This window comes from Chlorocebus sabaeus, chromosome 15, assembly GCF_047675955.1.
Source record: "Chlorocebus sabaeus isolate Y175 chromosome 15, mChlSab1.0.hap1, whole genome shotgun sequence".
NCBI lineage: Eukaryota > Metazoa > Chordata > Mammalia > Primates > Cercopithecidae > Chlorocebus > Chlorocebus sabaeus.
Window position 1 is genome coordinate 59,860,749 of NC_132918.1, and position 18,836 is coordinate 59,879,584.

General features: G+C 34.2%; 1 protein-coding gene across 10 annotated transcripts in view; it reads right to left on the reverse strand.

Moving 5' to 3' along the window:
- Positions 1-18,836, reverse strand: part of ATP2C1 (ATPase secretory pathway Ca2+ transporting 1) — a 165,345-nt gene that overhangs the window by 47,163 nt on the left and 99,346 nt on the right. For 9 of the 10 annotated variants that reach the window (XM_008009129.3, XM_008009128.3, XM_008009134.3 and 6 more), the window contains 9 exons: positions 16,297-16,452; positions 15,187-15,255; positions 14,097-14,172; positions 10,678-10,744; positions 5,946-6,070; positions 4,993-5,090; positions 2,807-2,902; positions 2,628-2,717; positions 347-451 (listed from right to left, as the gene is read on the reverse strand). In XM_008009129.3, the coding sequence (XP_008007320.1) occupies positions 347-451; positions 2,628-2,717; positions 2,807-2,902; positions 4,993-5,090; positions 5,946-6,070; positions 10,678-10,744; positions 14,097-14,172; positions 15,187-15,255; positions 16,297-16,452 (882 nt within the window). The remainder of the gene's footprint in view (positions 1-346; positions 452-2,627; positions 2,718-2,806; positions 2,903-4,992; positions 5,091-5,945; positions 6,071-10,677; positions 10,745-14,096; positions 14,173-15,186; positions 15,256-16,296; positions 16,453-18,836) is intronic. The other variant, XM_073023609.1, reaches the window with a different exon arrangement.

Here is an 18,836-nt window from a genome sequence, read left to right on the forward strand (position 1 = left end):
CACAGTCTGCAAAGACCTTATAAGGAACTGTCATGAAGAACAGAAAAAATTCTGAAAAAACCAGATGTCACAAGCTTTAGGAGACTGAGACTAGGCTACAACTCATTTAAGCTGTTTGGTCACACAGCAACAACTCCATGAATATATCTATGCATGGATTCTATAAGGAAAGACTATCAAAGAGAACACAAACAGTAAGAGATGAGTGTACTATTAATTACACGTACTTTCAAACAACAAGTCTTTATTATGTACAATGACTATTTAAACCCAAAGGTGGATGGTAAATGAAAAACTACTCATCTAAGCTGAACAGGAAATACGTGTTCTTTAAACACATGGATACCTGCTGTGTTCGGTGTACACACTTAACAGCCATCCACTTTTGCTCAGAGCTAAAAGGGTATTCAGTTTTTCTGATGTAGTCTTGTTGAAGTCCATCAAGACCCATCTGTATGGCACAAAAAGAAAGTTAATTCTCACCTATATGTGATTATTTTTTCCTTTAACAAAGAACAAGGATCACAACTTGGAGCTAGGTTGGCTGGATTATTTTTCAGTTAACGGTGAAAGAATAAATGCTCCATCTATATATACCGTACTTCCCTACACAACAGTATACATTTTCAACATGAAAGCCCAGGTATGTAGATAGAGTCTAAGGCAGGTTTTCTGGATTGCACACTGACTAAACCTCCCACACCCACTGTATTAATCCCTCTACCAGCTCAAATTCTGAAAGGAAGCAGGATATAAATAAATAAAACTACCCAACCAATTCTGAGCATGTATTTTTATAATCAATAGAAGTTTCAGATTAAATCTCTCACTTCTTAGGGACTCAAATGTCTCACTTGTTATCATCCTAGTCCCTTACCCTCTACCACTTTATATCCTGAATACTATCAATCATATTGTTGTTTTCCCTCCCAATCGCCTTTGCATCAGTATCAAATATGCAAATGTCAAAAATAACAAAAAATATCTTCCAAGTATCAAAAAATGCTTAAACTACTCAAAATTCTACCATGTATTGCTTTCTATTTTCTATTGAAACATGTTCAGGCTCTTCTTCTTGGCCTTAAAGGTTCTCCAGAAACCCACCACATACAGTGTCTATAAAAATCCTCCTGGTCGGCCGGGCGTGGTGGCTCACGCCTGTAATCCCAGCACTCTGGGAGGCTGAGGTGGGCAGATTATGAAGTCAGGAGATTGAGACCATCCTGGCTAACACAGTGAAACCCCGTTTCTACTAAAAAATACAAAAAATTAGCCGGGCGTGGTGGCGGGCGCCTCAGTCCCAGCTGCTCGGGAGGCTGAGGCAGGAGAATGGCGTGAACCCGGGAGGCAGAGCTTGCAGTGAGCGGAGATGGTGCCACTGCACTCCAGCCTGGGCGACAGAGCGAGACTCTGTCTTAAAAAAAAAAAAAAATTCCTCCTGGTCGTACAAATACATTTCATTTTATCCAGTTTGGCCAATTCATTAGCCACAACCCACTCTATGCTCTTTTACTCCTCTCTACTTCTACTTTAGTTCATTCCCTAGCTTACCTCATCTAAACCCTTCCTATCTTTCAAAGCCCTCATATCCCAGCTCTGAATCTGCATTGTTCTTATATGTGACTTAATGTTTAAGATTTCAGTGTCTGCTGTCTTGGATTGCCTTTTGTCTCAGGAATGTCAATATAAATTCCCTACCTAAAATGTGAGGTCTCTGCCCATAAAAAGATAGGTTTGTACTCTTCATCTCTCAGAGAAACTAATATCTTTATAAGCATAACACAGGAAATACTTGATAACTAATTCATGTTTTGAGTACTATACGATTTTAGTTGTAAGGAGACCAAATGATACAGAAATGTGCTTTTCTGCCAAGGAAACAATATATTCTAAAACTATAAATTTTATTTCATTAAATATGTTATAATAACCTGTAATTCTATACTGTCTCTCATTTCAAGCAACCTCATTTAGAAGCCTCTTGCTTTACACAAGTATCAAAATTTCCTTTGAATACTCTTGAGGTAGGAATAGTGATTTTTGTTGTGAGTTGACAGCCTGCACTTACTAGGTTTCTCACTGAATCAAATATAGGACTTAGGGGATAAGGAGACAGATTGGGACAGATGAAAAGTTAACTGAGACTTCTTCTCCCCAAAACAAATTATAACTTCACAATCATTTTGAAAAATTAACAAAGGAGAGAAAGGAAAGATTGAGAAAAGAAAGCTGTTTTCTCATGACTGTGTTATCTTTACATAGAAATACTAAAGAATGTTGCCTTTTATTCATTCAAAAGTTAGTATTTATTAGCAATTACACACATTTATGAAGTATTTCACATGCAGATCTCAATATTGTGGAGGACAGGAACATTTCTTCATAAGAAATCAATGACTGTTCATTAGTTTGTAACTTGAATGTGAACAATAAAGTTATACTGAAAAACCTCTATACTTTATATTTACAGGAGTAAAACTGATACCCAAAAGATAGTAAAAACAATGTAATAGTATGAGTTTTTTTCACTCAATACTTAAAAACCAGTAATACTGAAATTGATGACACTGCGTTCTGTTGTGAGGGTAGTGTCTCATATGTCAAAGAAGAGAAATTTAGGTACGTACCTTCATTGCAAGAGCAATTAAGGCCCCTTCTGTTGGCTTCCCCATTAGAGTATTGTTTCTAATTACAGCGTCATTGCACACACAGCCCGCCTAAGAAAAATACACATAAACTATGAACCTATCATTGTGTCTTAAGTCATTATGAAGAAAGTCACCGTCTTGGAAAACAAAGTATTTACCTCAACAATTCTGCTAACAGCCGGGTTATAGAATCCATGAACAACATCACCATCAACAATCACTTCCCCAAATTGATTATAGCCAACTCCAGTAACCTAAAGGTCACAAAGTGGGATCAATAATACAAACACTACAAACACATGCTGGTGATAAGACCTATAAAACCCAAAAACTATACTGAGTTATGTTCATTTTATTTATGACACTGTTAAAGTGTTTATCTAGAAAAGCATTAAAATTTGTCTTTTAAAAGGACATTTAGTGAAGAAATATAGATTCTAATTCTCATCAAAATTATTAATCTAAAAAGACCTTGTTTTCTACTTACAATATGCTATTAAAAGAATAAGCTATGAAAATATACATAAGTAAGCTTAAACTTATATGACATTACACTTACATAGCATACTACAGTTTGCAAAGAACTCAAATCCATTACCATATGTAACATATAACACAAACCTGTGACTTTGACAAAAGTAGTATCCAAAGTATTCTTTCTGCAAACATGCAGGCCTGGAGACATTGAGATATATGCTAGCACTTACAAATCACTTTAACACAGCATATTACACACCAATTTTAAAAATCAGAGGTAGAGACAAACCAGGTATTTATATCAGATGTCTAGAACAAACCAAGCCAAACAAAAGGAAATTTCACAATAAAAATCATACAATTTAGTGGCCAGGTGTGGTAGCTCACATCTGTAATCCTAACACTTGGGAGGCTGGGGCAGGAGAATCACTTTAGCCCAGGAGTTCAAGACCAGCCTGGGCAACAAAGCAAGATCCATCTCTATTAAAAATAAAAATAAATATAAAATGTTTCATGACATAATTTAGAGGTAAACAATTAACAAATGATTAATGCATTACATATAGCATGACCTTAAAAGAAAAACTGATATTCTACCTTCCATATCTGGATCATATAAGCACATGTAGTCCCAATGACCCTTCTGAATCATCCAGAAAGGGCACATTCACCAACACAGCATGGGGGATCTTTGACCAAATCTAACACCATAAATATCGAGTCTCTTTTCAAAACCTATGTAAAATGGATGTAAATAAACCCAAGTACAACTTCTGTCAATTTGTCTAATGCTTATTTTTCTCAATGAATTAGCTATAAATACATTTTAAATTACTGTACCCAACATAAGTAGTGTTAAGAGCATTCCAGTCAAAAATCCTGCACAGACTGAGTAGGATTAGACTTGTCCATAAGCACCTTCAGGAAGAACTACTGCACAGTGATGTGCACTTAAGAGACAATGTATCAATATGTAATTGTTAAAATAAAATGATTCATTCATTCATTTATTCATTTATCAAGCATTTATTACTATGAAGCAGGCTCTGTGCTAGGCAATATAGTTCCTGTTCTCTCATAATGGGGAAAAGGGACAGAAAATTTTACCTAAGATAAGGACTAAGAGGTATGAAATGCTAAGAAAATATATAACATAGGGCCACTTCTGGGTGTTCTGAAGAAGTGGGTTGAATTAAGGTGCAAAGGACGAAGAGGTATTAGACTATCCTAAACAGTGAGAAAGGCAGCCAAGTTCCTAAAGTAGGAATAATTGTGTCACATCAAAAGAACTATAAAGCCAGTATATTTAGTGCATAGAAAGCAAAGGGTAGCATATAAGGATAGAGGGGAAAATAAGGGACAGAACATGTACGACTTTGAGAGGCCACAGTTCAGGATCCTGATCACAATGGAAAACCATTGGAGTATCTTAATTTATGGAGTGACATGCTTAAAATTTGGTTCTAAAAAGATCCCTCGAGCTACTTATGGAGTGAGGACATCAAGAATAAAGACCAGTCAAAAAGCTTTATCAGAGTGGCAGGTGAGAAATGGCAGTAACCTAAAGAAGCTAGCTATGAAGTAGATGGCTGGCAAAATTCTTTAGAAGTCAAAATTGGCAGGATTTAATTATAGATAGATGAAGGGGTGACCGAAAGAGAGATGTCAAGGAGGAATCAAAGTTTTTGGATTGAACAAGTGTACAAGCGGAATGAGACAAAGACTTGGTAGAATCACAAAGAGAGAAAATAACTCCGCTACTAATTTACAGCCCTTTTGAAGGTAAGACACTGGAACTGTTAGGAATGTTAAACATCAAGTTTCTTAAAGCGATACTGTTTTTGTTTCTTAAAAACCTATAGAGTACCTCAGCATGCAGACCATCTGAAGTAAATATGTGAGTAACAGTCATTTCATTCTTCGTCAGTGTTCCAGTTTTATCTGAACAAATCACATTACAGCAGCCTAAAGAATTAAATCATTACAAGTCACCAAAAGAATCAAGGAGAAATATAGGTTCACTTAAAAAACAAATCAAAGACTAGAATCCTGTCCTACTTCTCTGAATTTATTTATAGAGATCAAACTCATTGGTAATTTTAGATTAACTTCTCTCATTATGTTTGTTTCAGCATAAGCAGTTTCTGAAATTAAAAATAAAAATTAGATGTTGACATTTTCTTATTTACATACAGTTAGTTTCTACAAAGCTACTTCACATTAGCTTTATGTAATGATCTTATATAACATCTTTGCTAGAAAGTTTGGAGAGTTCCTAAATATAAACCCATATAATTTCTTCAGTAGGGATTTTTCAAGGTATTTCAGTTTCTCATATATGGAGGAGATATTAAAATACAAACTAGAAATTAAATTCAGTACATTTTTGGAGTTTCAAAGCATATTGCACATAAAGTTTTGTTACAGCAATATAACTACTGTAAATTTACTGTTCTTACAGACAAATTCAACTCAAGTATGACATTTGGGATCTGTAATAATACATTATCTTCTTTGACATGTCACAAGAAAAAAATTCTATTAATTTTACTCCAAGATTTCAGTTGTTGTATGGATTTTTCTTAACATGATTTGAGCATTAGAATATTATGATGTAGAAAGATTTCTCTTCAAGCCCCTTTCCTAAGGGATAGGAAATTTTAATTGCCTTTTTCGGTTGTTAAAACCATATCCAATTCTGCCATAAGCCAAACATCATTATGCAAATCTCTAAGATAAAAATTGTAAAACTCTGAGATGATTCACTATTGACATAAACTTATGCATCATTGCATAAGAATGCTCTTAACACAGACTTACCCAGAGTTTCAACAATAGGCAGTTTTTTCACAATGGCCCTTTTCTTCACCATTCTCATAACACCAAGAGCTAGTGTCACTGTGACCACAATGGGGAGACCTTCAGGAATTGCTGCTACAGCCAAACTATAACCAATATATACAAAGTATTAAAATATAGGTTAAACAGTACTCACAGCAAAATTTAAATTGGATGTTACTTAAAGCTTAATAAAATGCAAAATTAATATAGTCAATACCTAAAAAATAAACTTCTCAAAAGGAAGAGAAAGTTAACATTTACTGGATACCTAGTAGCTGCCAGATTAAGCACAGTGGTTAAAAAATGTAGGTTCTGACATCAAATTGCCTGGATTTGTATCCCTGGCTTCACCATCTCTTACTTGTGTGATCCTGAGCTACTTACTAATCTAGGTCTGCAGTTTACTGTCCTCATCTATAAAATACAGATAACTATAAACGTTCAAACAAAAACTTATACATGAATGTTCACAGCAACACTAATCACGATAGCCAAAAGATGGAAACAGGCCAAATATTCATCAACCGATAAATGTAAAATTGTGACATCCATGCAATGGAATATTACTTTAGCCACAAAAGGAATGAAGTACTAACACATGTTACAACATGAATAAACCTTGAAAACCCTGAAAACCTTGCTAAGTGAAAAAAGACAGATACAAAAGGTCCCATATTCTATCATTCCATTTATATGAAATATCTTGAAAAGGCAAATCCATAGAGACAGCAGATTAGTGAATGGTTGCCAGGGACTAGGGGAAGAGGGAAACTGGGGAGTGACTGCTTAATGTGTACAGGGTTTTCTTCTGGCATGATGAAAAGGTTCTGAATCTAGATAGCGGTTAACAGTTGTAAAACACTGTGACCATACTTAACTCCACCAACTTAACTCCTTAAAACTGTAAATTTTTATGATATGTGTATTTTATCACAGTTTAAAAAATCATTTCACTCGTCTTTTATAATTAAAAAAATGACAAGTCTTTCTTTGTGCCATTCCAAATACTATCTCTTGACTCTGCTAGAAATAAGGACATAAGCAATCCAACCCTTCATTCTACCACTGTTCCCTCTGCTGCTTCTACTTCCTAATTTCCATTACCAACTTTTCTTTGCGTGATCTAGTACATTAGCATCCGTTTCTATAACCATAATTGGCTTTTTCATGCTTTATTTACTGGTTGATTTTAAAGTTGAAAGCAAATAAGCAACAATGATTATTAGCTAAACAATACACACTGAAGAGTCAAGAAATACGTATTATCATTAATACTTCCTTTTCTCCTTTGGGCTACTCAAAGAGAATGTTCCTAGTTCAAAGGGAATCCTTTTTTTTCTTTTTTCTTTTTTTTTTTCCTTTTTAAAATGCTTCCATTAAGGAAAAATAGGCATCATCACTTACAATCTAGATACAATGAATCTTTTCAATCTTTTATATTTAAGTCATCTTAGCAAAACTTTGCAGAGGAATAAATAAATTGTAAAAAACTTCACTCTAAATTTTCATTTTAACGATAACCCAAAACTATTCCTGGACTTGAAGGCATCTATACCTGAAATGGGTAACATATTTTGGATGTAACTAACTGCTCATCCACTGTTTTTGGTGAACTTGGAACATACTTATCTTATAAATACTGATTTCAGATTTCAAAACATATTTCTAACAGGCTCTAGCTTATCAATCTAGTTCTTCTTTCTTGCATTTGTTCTGTCAAATTGCAATACTTCTAAAACCATTGATGGTTCCCAATTGTGTCGAAAAGAGAAGAGCTACCTTCTTTGGTCCATGACTGCAAAACATTTTCAATTTTAGATTTATAAACACCAATTACAATGATGAATCCAATGAATTTTTCTACTTCTGCATAATCTATTTCCTTTTAATCACTTTTATATTCATACCAGTCTTCAGCATTTCTCCATTTAAAAGCAGTATGAAGTCAATGCTGGTAAACAAGCATCATAAAAGATGAATGAAATAGGGTCATACATTCGTTTAGCAAAAAGAGATGGTCCAGATTCTTGGTAAAAACTACTGCATGATAGAGTCCTTGCTGCAGAATGATTAATTGGAAGAGAATACCTTTTTCTTTTTTGTCCTTAAAAACAGACTGCTCACTCATCAAAATTAAGGAGTTTGAGAAGATCTAGAGTATCATCATCCAAAGACTCAGTCTTGAGATTTCACTTATATGATTAATTTCACCCACATCATTATAGCCTACAGTGCTTCTATTTGGCTCCTTGCACTGATCTTCTGATTTGCCTAATAATTGTGAAGTCTTCTCTGCCAATTATTCTCTTTGCCATTATAGTAGAAAGTGAAAAATTTTGAATTCTCACTTTTGTTCAATGAAAGCTATAACAAACAAACCTAAAGATTGTGCCTTTTGACTTCTTTTACATGATGCAATATTTTAGGCAGCACAATAAGAAAACTAAATAATAAGAGAATAGTGATGATTTATTTTATTACATCAACCTTCTAAATGATTCCATCATTTTTCTGCTTTCTTATTGTTTTAGTCATCTTCAGTACTCTTGCAAATAATTCCTAGGGTGAAGAAATTGTAAAATACTTCAAGAAACAGGAAAAATAGGATCATTAAAGGTCCCATAATGTAGCTTATATTTATAAAAGATTCCAGTGGATTCATACTGCAAAACAGAATTGCAAAATAGAGTAAGTTTTATTCTATTTGAAAATTTTTAAGTTTCTTGTACTTTGGAAGACCTTGAAGAAAAAATAAAAGTTATGATATGTCAATCTGTACAAAAAGAACTCAAATAAAATCCCAAATCCTCAAAAACTAAAAATGATCCAATGGATAATATGTCAGTGTTTAATATCTCAAACTTATTCCCCATTTTAAATTTATTTTATATTTAACCCATGGCTTTTTTAAATACAAATTTAAACCAAGAGTTTCAAATTGCATTTTCACCCCCTTGAGAAATAAAAAAAAAACACATTCCTTCACTATATCACAAATATCTTTTTACTTCTCATTCATTCTGATTCCTTGTAATCTATTTGACTTTTCTTTTTGAAAGACATTGACTTTTGTTCTAATATTTGAAATATTTCCTATGCCTACAACAGATGTCTACCAGGATTTCTTTTCCTTAGATGCCTAAGTAAGTTCTTGCCCTTTCTTATGTCTATTATCATCTTCCTTTCCTTCACCCGTGTTTTGCTGGAATTTCATACAAGGATGGGTAGGAAATGAATATTCTACTTGCCTACTTATTTGTAACTAATCGGACCAATCCTTTGGCTAGACCTAATTTACAGATTTATGATCATTTGCCCCGTAATCTGTTACCACTGCTCCACTGTATTCTAATGCAATCTGATGTTGCTATGGATGAAGAGCTAATAAAATAATCTTCCCCTTCTGGATTTGATTAACTCCAGTTCTATTCACCTAGTGACCTGGTAAGAATAATATATCAAATATGCTGCTAGGTAACACTGCTATGATTAAGGGATTAAGGGACTAATAAAATCTCTCTAGACGAGGAAAGTTATAATTATCTTATAGGAAATCATAGCTTTGAGTTTCTCAAGTGTAGTAACTCTTGTAACTAGACACGTCCCTTGCAGGCATCTGGAAACACATGTTTCAAAATATGTCTCTCATAGAGATATTTTAACCCAAGGTAAATCCCACACTCACAAGGTTGACCTTATCTCCTTTTACTTGAGTGAATTGCTACATGGACTGCTGCAGACTCTCAGAAGGCTGCCTGAAGTTACCCTGCTGTGTTCAGGGCACAGGTATCAGATGTGGTCTATGAAAGTCTTGTGAGTTGGAATGTTTAGAAGAACCTAAACACTCTGTGGCAGAAACTGCAGTTGCTAATGAGAAGTCTGATGCCAGTGTAGTTACCCTTCCTTTGTAGATGTCCTGACATTTTTTCTTTAGTTTCACAATTATGTATCAAGTTTGAAGTTTTTTCCATTCTGCTTGGCATTTAGTGAATCCTTTCAATCTATAAAGACTTATTTTGCCTTAGCGTGAGAAAATATTTGTGTGTTGTATCTTACATAATTTCTCCTTACATCTTTTTGAAACTCCAATTAGTTAGAAACGGTATTTCTGAAATTATTCCTCTTCATCATTTTATCTCATTCTTTCTAAGACTTTTTACTTTTTTTGGGGGGGGGAACCTCTTTGAATTTATATTACACTCCTTCAATTGAATTTTTAATTTCAGCATTCATAATCTTAATTTCTAAAAACTCTTTTTGTTCTCTGATCCTTTTCTACAACAATCTATCTCATGGATGCAGTTTCTTCACACGTCTCCGAAAATACAAACACTTGGTTTTTAAATTTGTCTTCATTTCTTCAACGTTTCGTTTTCCTCTGAAATTGATTATTCCATTTCTATATTGTGAACTTTCTCTTTCATGCTGCTAATTTTCAATTAGACAATCCTTAATTGTCTATTTATATATAAAAAGGCAATAATGCATTAGTAATTCCAGACATCTAGTGTGGGTTTTCTTCATTACCATATATATACATTTTCATTTTTCTGGAGGTAATTTTAATATATGACTTCTGAACTATTTATGTAGCAATATTATACTCCTATGGGCTCCATGTAATACTGATCTCCATAATAAAACATAAGCTATGTCCATTAGAGAAATAAAAGGGCAAAAGAGACTCCAATTATGAAGTATTGGAACTTACCTTACACTAATAGTAAACATTTCCAGGATATCTTTTCCCAGTAACCAGCCAACCAACATGATGATTCCTGAAAGAGAAATAGTTATTTTTCCCTTTTACATACAATCACCTAGAAGGAACAGAACAAGCTGAAGGCATCTAAAACATTCCTTGACAACAAAAGGGAAAGCATATCAGATCACAATTACAAGATTTTATAAAAATCCATTAAACAGAGGAGGTTAATGTTAACACTGCTTAATGTGAATACGGTGCATACTCACATACGTACATGTATGCTCACACAGTTTTACTTTTGGTTGACACTGCTCCCATCTATCCCTTAAAACAATATCTTACTATTTTTTTAAAATTTACCAGTATTTTCATACAATGAAAAACAGAAGGTGGCAGCAAACATATAGGTCTTCTATTTAATATCAAATATGCAAAATTAAACCCTAAAACTTCATTTTCCATAACACAATATCCAGACACTTCTCAGCAAATCCATACTACATAAAAAGGGACACTTAGGACTTGGCTCAAAAAGTGATGTGCCTTACGTTAAGCACCTACGATTGCACTAACATCTAAAAATTACTACTTTCAAGGAATTTCAAAAATTTAAAAATCAATTAAACCAATACTCCTTGCTTTAACCTTTTATCTTTGAAAAGAACAGGGGTAAAGGGGCACACAAGCAGGTTTGTAAGGAAAAACCAAACAGATTCATCAGAAGTTTGATAAAATAAAGCTATCTCAAGATTGTAAATCAATATGAACATTTAAGACAAGGTTTATTTTTTTTTTTTTTTTTGAGACGGAGTCTCGCTCTATCACCCAGGCTGGAGTGCAGTGGCCAGATCTCAGCTCACTGCCAGCTCCGCCTCCCGGGTTCACGCCATTCTCCTGCCTCAGCCTCCCGAGTAGCTGGGACTACAGGCTACCTCGCCCGGCTAGATTTGTGTTTTTTTAGTAGAGACGGGGTTTCACCGTGTTAGCCAGGATGGTCTCGATCTCCTGACCCCGTGATCCACCCGTTTCGGCCTCCCAAAGTGCTGGGATTACAGGCTTGAGCCACTGCGCCCAGCCCCCAAGACAAGGTTTTTTTCATCTTTGTATAACTAAAGAATAATTATCCAAATAGTAACCTTCTAAGATCCTATACCAAACACTATCATGATGGAAGAAATTATGTCCAAAGGATTATACCAGGGGTCAGCAAACTATAATCTGTGGGTTTCTTGTCTGCTTTTGTGAATGAAATTTGTTGGAACATAGCCACATTCATTTATATGCATATTTTCTATGATTGTTTTCATGATAATGGTAAAGTAAACTATTTCCAACAGAGACCAGATAGACTAAAATATTTACTATCTAGTCCTTTACAAAAAAAAAAAAAAAAAAATTGCTGACCCCTTATCTAGCTCTTGACCTTGGCAAGAGAAATTATGTCCAATGTGATATACTAACATAAAACCAGATAATCATAAAGTTGAAACATATTTATTACTAAACTTGAAATGGTTTTATGATATAGTGCTAACAGAAACTACAAAGATTTAATTGGCTAGAATGTCCTTCAGTTTATCAAATTCACTATAAAATTTCTAGAAAAGAGCAATAATCAAATGAAAGAAGTTATGAGGGCATACACACCAGTGAAAAAAACTAGATAACTTCCTACCTTCTACTTTATGTTTACAATGAAGATAGATGGATAAACAGAATTACTATTTAAGAAGTTATTTCAACTAATATTGTATTAACAGAAATAGTGCTTTAAAATTGCATTACTCCTGTAATCCCAGCACTTTGGGAGGCTGAGGTAGGCAATCACGTGAGTTCAGGAGTTCAAGACCAGCCTGGCCAATGTGGTAAAACCCTGTGTCTATTAAAAATAAAATTAAAAAATTAGCCGGGTGTGGTGGCGCACACCTGTAATCCCAGCTACTTGAGAGGCTGAGGCAGGGAAATCGCTTGAACCCTGGAAGCAGAGGTTGCAGTCAGCCAGGATTGTGTCATTGCACTTTTCAGCCTGAGCAACAAGAGTGAGACTCTGTCTCCAAAAAAAAAAAAAAAAAAATGTATTACTGACTTTGAAATACTACATTAGCTGGAATAATTAACATGGTAAGAAAATTAAAAGAGAAAAGACTCCAAAATTAATGCAAGTGCTTAATGTGTGATAAAAACGTGACTTCAACCCCATGAATAAAGACTGGATTACAGAATTAATGGGATAATTAACTTGAGTAAAAAAGTTAAAACTCTGCCTTAAGCCATGTACCAAAATAAATTTTAAATAAAACAGTAAAATGTCAAAAATAAAAAACTATATACAACAATGTTTTAATAAATGTTCTTACAAACATGAGGTTGGGAAATCTTTAGGAATAGAACAAAACCAACTTAATTGCAGAGATTATCAACAGGAGGGTGATAACAGAATCTCATGGAAGAGGGGATGTTTTAACCCATTTGTGTCTGAGGTTGCAATTTTTTGAATTTTTGCAATCAGACCTTGGCAATGACCTTGAGCAGTAGGATATAAATAACTCCCACATGCTTAACGATCCAATAATGGAACACTAGGCATAAATAATCACATATATTGCCCTCTTACCAAGTTTATTCTACATGCCTCAAAGGCAATTTAAATGGGAAAAAAATACTTATACAACAAAAATACTGAAAATCTAGTCATATAAAAAGCTTTTATCAATCTAAGACTCAAGACACAGGAAAACGGACAAAAGAAATCATTGGCAGGTCATAAAATGAAATAAAAATGATCAACCCACACATGACAAAGCATTCGGTTTCCCTAATAATGAACTGTCAAATCAAATAATGAGAACTCTTTTATTTACAGTTGAAGTTAATGACAACACTTAAAGCTGGCCAAAAATTTAAAAGTTACATGGATCCCCTTTGACTAAATAACTTTATTTCTAAGAATTTTTCCTTAAAAAAGAGAGGTATTTACCAGAAGATAGCCACACTGGAGAAGTATTTATATAACAAAAAAAAACCTCAAAAAATCCTAAATGTCTAGAAGAGGTCTTCTTATATGTTTTCCCACAAAATAGAATACTATACAACCTTTACATTTGTTTTGTGTGAGCATCAATCTAATGACAAGAGTTTTATGACAGGACATGTGAAATAAAAATAGAAAAGCAGTCCATAAAACTACAGTATTACATTCTTGAAAGACAAATACTAAAATGTTTAAAGAAACATTTTCTGATTACAATAATCAGAGTTCTATTTTTTCTTTGTTGAAATGAACAATGACTAGTAGTCTTACAATTTTAAAAAGCATTAAACTTAATTTAAAAAGCCAATAAATAAAACTAGAATACCACCACCCTTCACATTCAAAAAAGAAAACTCAAATAAAAATATATACATACTCACTCTTCTCTTACCTATTATACCAAAGGAGTAAAAGGAAAGTTGTTTTCCTAAGAGGTCCATGCTCTTCTGCAGAGGGGTTTTTGGTGCCTTGATAAATTGAAGAAGAGTGTCACCACAATTAGCTATATTTACTAAGCTTTATCAAGTGTCAGGGACTTGCTAAGTGCCTGACAAAGCAATTCTTAAGTTAACCATCCAACTCTCCCATAAGGTAAATAATCACCTTCACTGAGAAAACTGAGACTTAGATTTTACACAATGCCCAAGGTCACACAGTGAGGAACAGAAATTTTCTACTTTTAAAAACCTGTTTATTTGAAAAGGTCCGTTCTCCCCCATGCTTCCTTCTGAGGAAAAATCTGTTCTCCCTCCTACCAACCACTGCAGGACTTCATTACCATCAGCTGCTCTCTCACTTACTTTTCCAATTTTCCCCTTTCTGTATCCACAAACATGCTAGTAACCCAGGTCTTTTAATCCCCCCTCATCTGCTAACCCTCTTCTCTATTCATCCCTTCACTACCACGCCTCTTGGAATGAGTTCCCACTCTGCATCACATACTGGAGTTTTGGCAGGTTACCTGAGAAATCCAGAGGATTTGGGGATAACATGACATTTGCATAATGCAACTTCCTTTTAAATAAGAAAGTATTTAAAATGAACTCATCTTTAATACTTTTAGCCAAGAATATTTTGTAGGTTATTTTACTTGGCAATCTTTTCCCTGCCACCCTTACTTGGAATTATGTGAAGTTGAAAAAATTTGATAGACATATTCCAAGGTACAAATATACTAATTACTAATCCTTAAAATTACAACACTAATTTCTGAAAATAATAAGATCTACAAATAAGTGGTTATAAGCCTTTTTCTGCTATAAACAATGAGTAAAGCTCAAAATCCTTTAGAATACTAACAACATCAATTTAGACCTTTTCAATTACAGGCTTTCCAATTATGTTTCTAAACAGAGACAACTGATTTCCATTCTGAATAAAATATTGCTCTCAACAGTATACAAAATAATCCAATATTCTCTACTTACAATGAAGAATTCCAGATTTGGAACGAATACATCATTAACATATTAAGTACTCACCTCTTCTGCTTGCATCATTTTAAAAACCTCCCCAAATTCAGAATTTTCTCCTGTTCCAATGACAACACCCTAAGGGGAAAAACAGGAAAATACATTTACATCCAGATGAAATGTAAACCAAAACACATACACACACACATCCAACAACTTTCAAAGTCTTACCTACAGTGAAGATATCTAACATACACACTCGTAAGATTTCCTTAGCAAATTTACTTTTTTATGTTACTGTCATAACCATTTGCCCCTCATGATTTAAACCCTGGAAACAAACATTACATTAAATGTATTGCTGGCCGGGTGCTGCGGTTCACGCTTATAATCCCAATACTTTTGAGTGGCCAAGGCGGGGTGGATCACTTGAGGTCAGGAGTTTGAGATCAGCCTGGCCCACATGGTGAAATGCCATCTCTACTAAAAATACAAAAAATTAGCCAGGAGTGGTGGGATGTGCCTGTAATCCCTGCTACACGGGAGGCTGAGGCAGGAGAATCACTTGAACCTGGGAGGTGAAGGTTGCAGAGAGCCAAGATCATGCCACTGCACTCCAGACTGGACAACAGAGTGAGACTCCGTCTCAAAACAAAACGTATTGCAGACTCAATTTTGAGGCCTATTTTTTGCCTATATTAGTATTTCTGAAATACAAATATGTATTATACTCAATAGGAGACATTTAATATAGTTTCTTTTTACCCTTAGTGAATGGTGTCTTTTGCACTGGTGGAGTACCGGAATTCAGGATATGAAGCATTTGAAATCGATCAACAGGTGAACAATATATAGTCAGATTATTACAGCCAGTATCATATCAACTAAATTAAAAATTTATTTAACTAATAATAAACACATCCATGAAAGCACTGTTTCTCTCTTTAAAAAGAAACAGGTAATGAGGATTATCCATTATCTGGGAAATAGCAGAACTATGGAAATGTTATACTTCAGGGACACAGATTCTCCCGTTTCACAAATAGATGTAATGGGTTAAGTTCAATTTTATCTTTTGTCATGTATTTGAAAAATTCCACATAAAATCAGCAAAAAATAATTGAGAAAATAATTTAAAACAAAGGAACCGCTTTTTTCACAACAGGAAAAAAAATTTACCTTTGCTTTGCCACATCTGACCAGTGTTCCCATAAAGGCAATGTTACTTCTTGATGCAAGAGCTCCATTAGTTGCAGCTGGCTGAGGAGCTGTCACCTTAGAACAAGGCGTTGTCTCACCTGTCAAGCTGGACTCATCAATGGAAAGATCCACAGCCTTAGGGAACATAAAGAATCCCAGATTCAAATATTGTGCTACATTTAACATCTCTAGAGTTCGTAACTATCATCACTTCTTCCTCAAATATCCCTTTTCCATTGATTAGCCACATCTTGTATCAAAACCATCACTCTAAGACAAAAGACCAGAATCAGTACAATCATATTTTAAAATACAATTAAGTCAACAAAATCTAAGACATGCAAAGTAGAATGTTGTACCATGAGACTAGATTAGTCCAAAATTGAAAATACAACTAGGAAAAATTTGACACTAGCTAAGACTCAATCAATCTTCATCTAGAGAAAACTCAACTTTTCATGACAAAATATTATTTCCTAATTTTGTCAAGTCCCTAAAGTTCTGGAAAAATGGCTTGGCAGATTAAAACCACCGATGATGACTGAAAGTGATACATGAATAAAGGGGAAAAATGTCACTTAGAAATCATTTCATTTTGGAATCAATTTTCATAAAATTATTCTTGCTATACATCCCTACGTTTATTCCAAATTATAATTTGCAAGACTCAAAAATGTATACAAATGTTTTCATGCAGATCATAACTATCATAGTATCTTCCAACTCTGCAATAGGGCTCAATTTTGAAGACTTCACTCCTGACACAGTATTTACCTACCCAAGCATACAGAAAAAAGGAAAAAAAAAACTATTTTATGAGTATAGATAGATAAATACACACAAACAAGTGGGGGAGAGGACTAGGGCCAAGTAAGTCAGAAATAGTTAATAGTTAAACAGCTTTCTCTACTGCAGTGCTACTCAAAACCTTCAATACATTATTGTGAATCACCTCAACAGGAATACAGGTATACAGCAACGGTTCTCAATGGAGGACAGCATCACATCCACTACCTCAGAACTTGTTAGAAGAGTCCTTTGCTCCACCTCCAACACAAGGTAGAGAAAGTCAACCTAACAGACTGTATTTACAAGCCCTCCAGGTGATTCTGTTGCAAACTTCCATCCATTTTATTCCAGAAGCAATTATTCAAGGGTCCTTAGGGTACTCTTTAACAAACTAGGAATTAGTTCATGACTTTACTGATTTTACAGGCTCATTCATTCACCCAACATTTATTGACTACCAGTGTTAGGCACTGAGCAAGTTCCCGGAAAGAAAACAGGATAAATTACTGCACAGTATCATTGCTATTTTAAGTTGAGTCAGTATTCTCAATCAGGTCTTTCTTAATTCTCAGTTCACACTATGTACAAAGTATTCTAAATTTATATCTTTTCTTTTTTTTTGGTGGGGGGTGAAAAGTTATAAATTATATCTTTTAAAATGGTTCATTTCTGAGCATAAAATCCTCAAATAACCTCATGTAAAATTATTATTAAAAATTGGTTCACAGAATCTTCATCTCCACAACAAAACTGTTTTAATCTGACCAACAACATTCTTACATTCACTTAACAAATATTTATTACTGCTTACAATGTACCATGCCCTGTACTTTATCACACACAGTAGGAGAATCAGCAGTGAACAAAACAAAGTTTCTATCCTTGGATATTAATGGGAAAGTGATTTTAAACAAGCACAAGTATATAATATATAATGCCAGGTGGGGGAAAACAACAAACATAATGAAGATAGAGTCATATTTTAGAAGAAAACATTTCCCAAAACCAGGTAATCCTCTGCAGAGCCCTGATAGACCTGAGAGCTCGAAGGCTGGGCCATAATTAAGGAGAGCGGATTTCTCGTAAAGGGAACAAAAAGTACAAAGACCTTGGGGGCAGGAACATGCTTGGTGTGTTTGTGTGTTAGGCAAACACATAACTGCAAAAATAAGAGTTTACATCAGATTGTAAGTTTTAAAATATTCATCATGAAAATAAATATAACTCCAAAGAGACAAAATTGTGATAGCATTTCCCAAAAGTTTAAAATAGTATGACAATGGAATGCATTTTCGTATCAAAATAAGCTTACAAAAATTATTCTTTAAAACACAGATCAATAGTCCTTTAGACGTTAAAGGATTTTGCATTTAACATTAATTCTGTATACAAACACAAACCAGTTAATAAATTTGGGCTCATTACCTTAACCCAACTGAAGATTTAAAAAACACCTGCCATGTTCAAAGGTAAGTGAATTTTTCTTTATTAAAGGAACATATTTATTTGACTTTTCTTTCCACGTTAACCTTGAAACTATTTAACTTTTCACACTAACACATTTATTAGCAAGGCAAGAGAAACAAATCTTAAAATGGGCCTTTCTTCAAAGATAATGCCAATACTAAAAATCGGCTGACATTTCATTGCTTACAATCTGCTAGGCACTATGCCACATACCTATGCTAAATTACCACATTGAATCCTACTAACAACTCCTATGAGGCAAG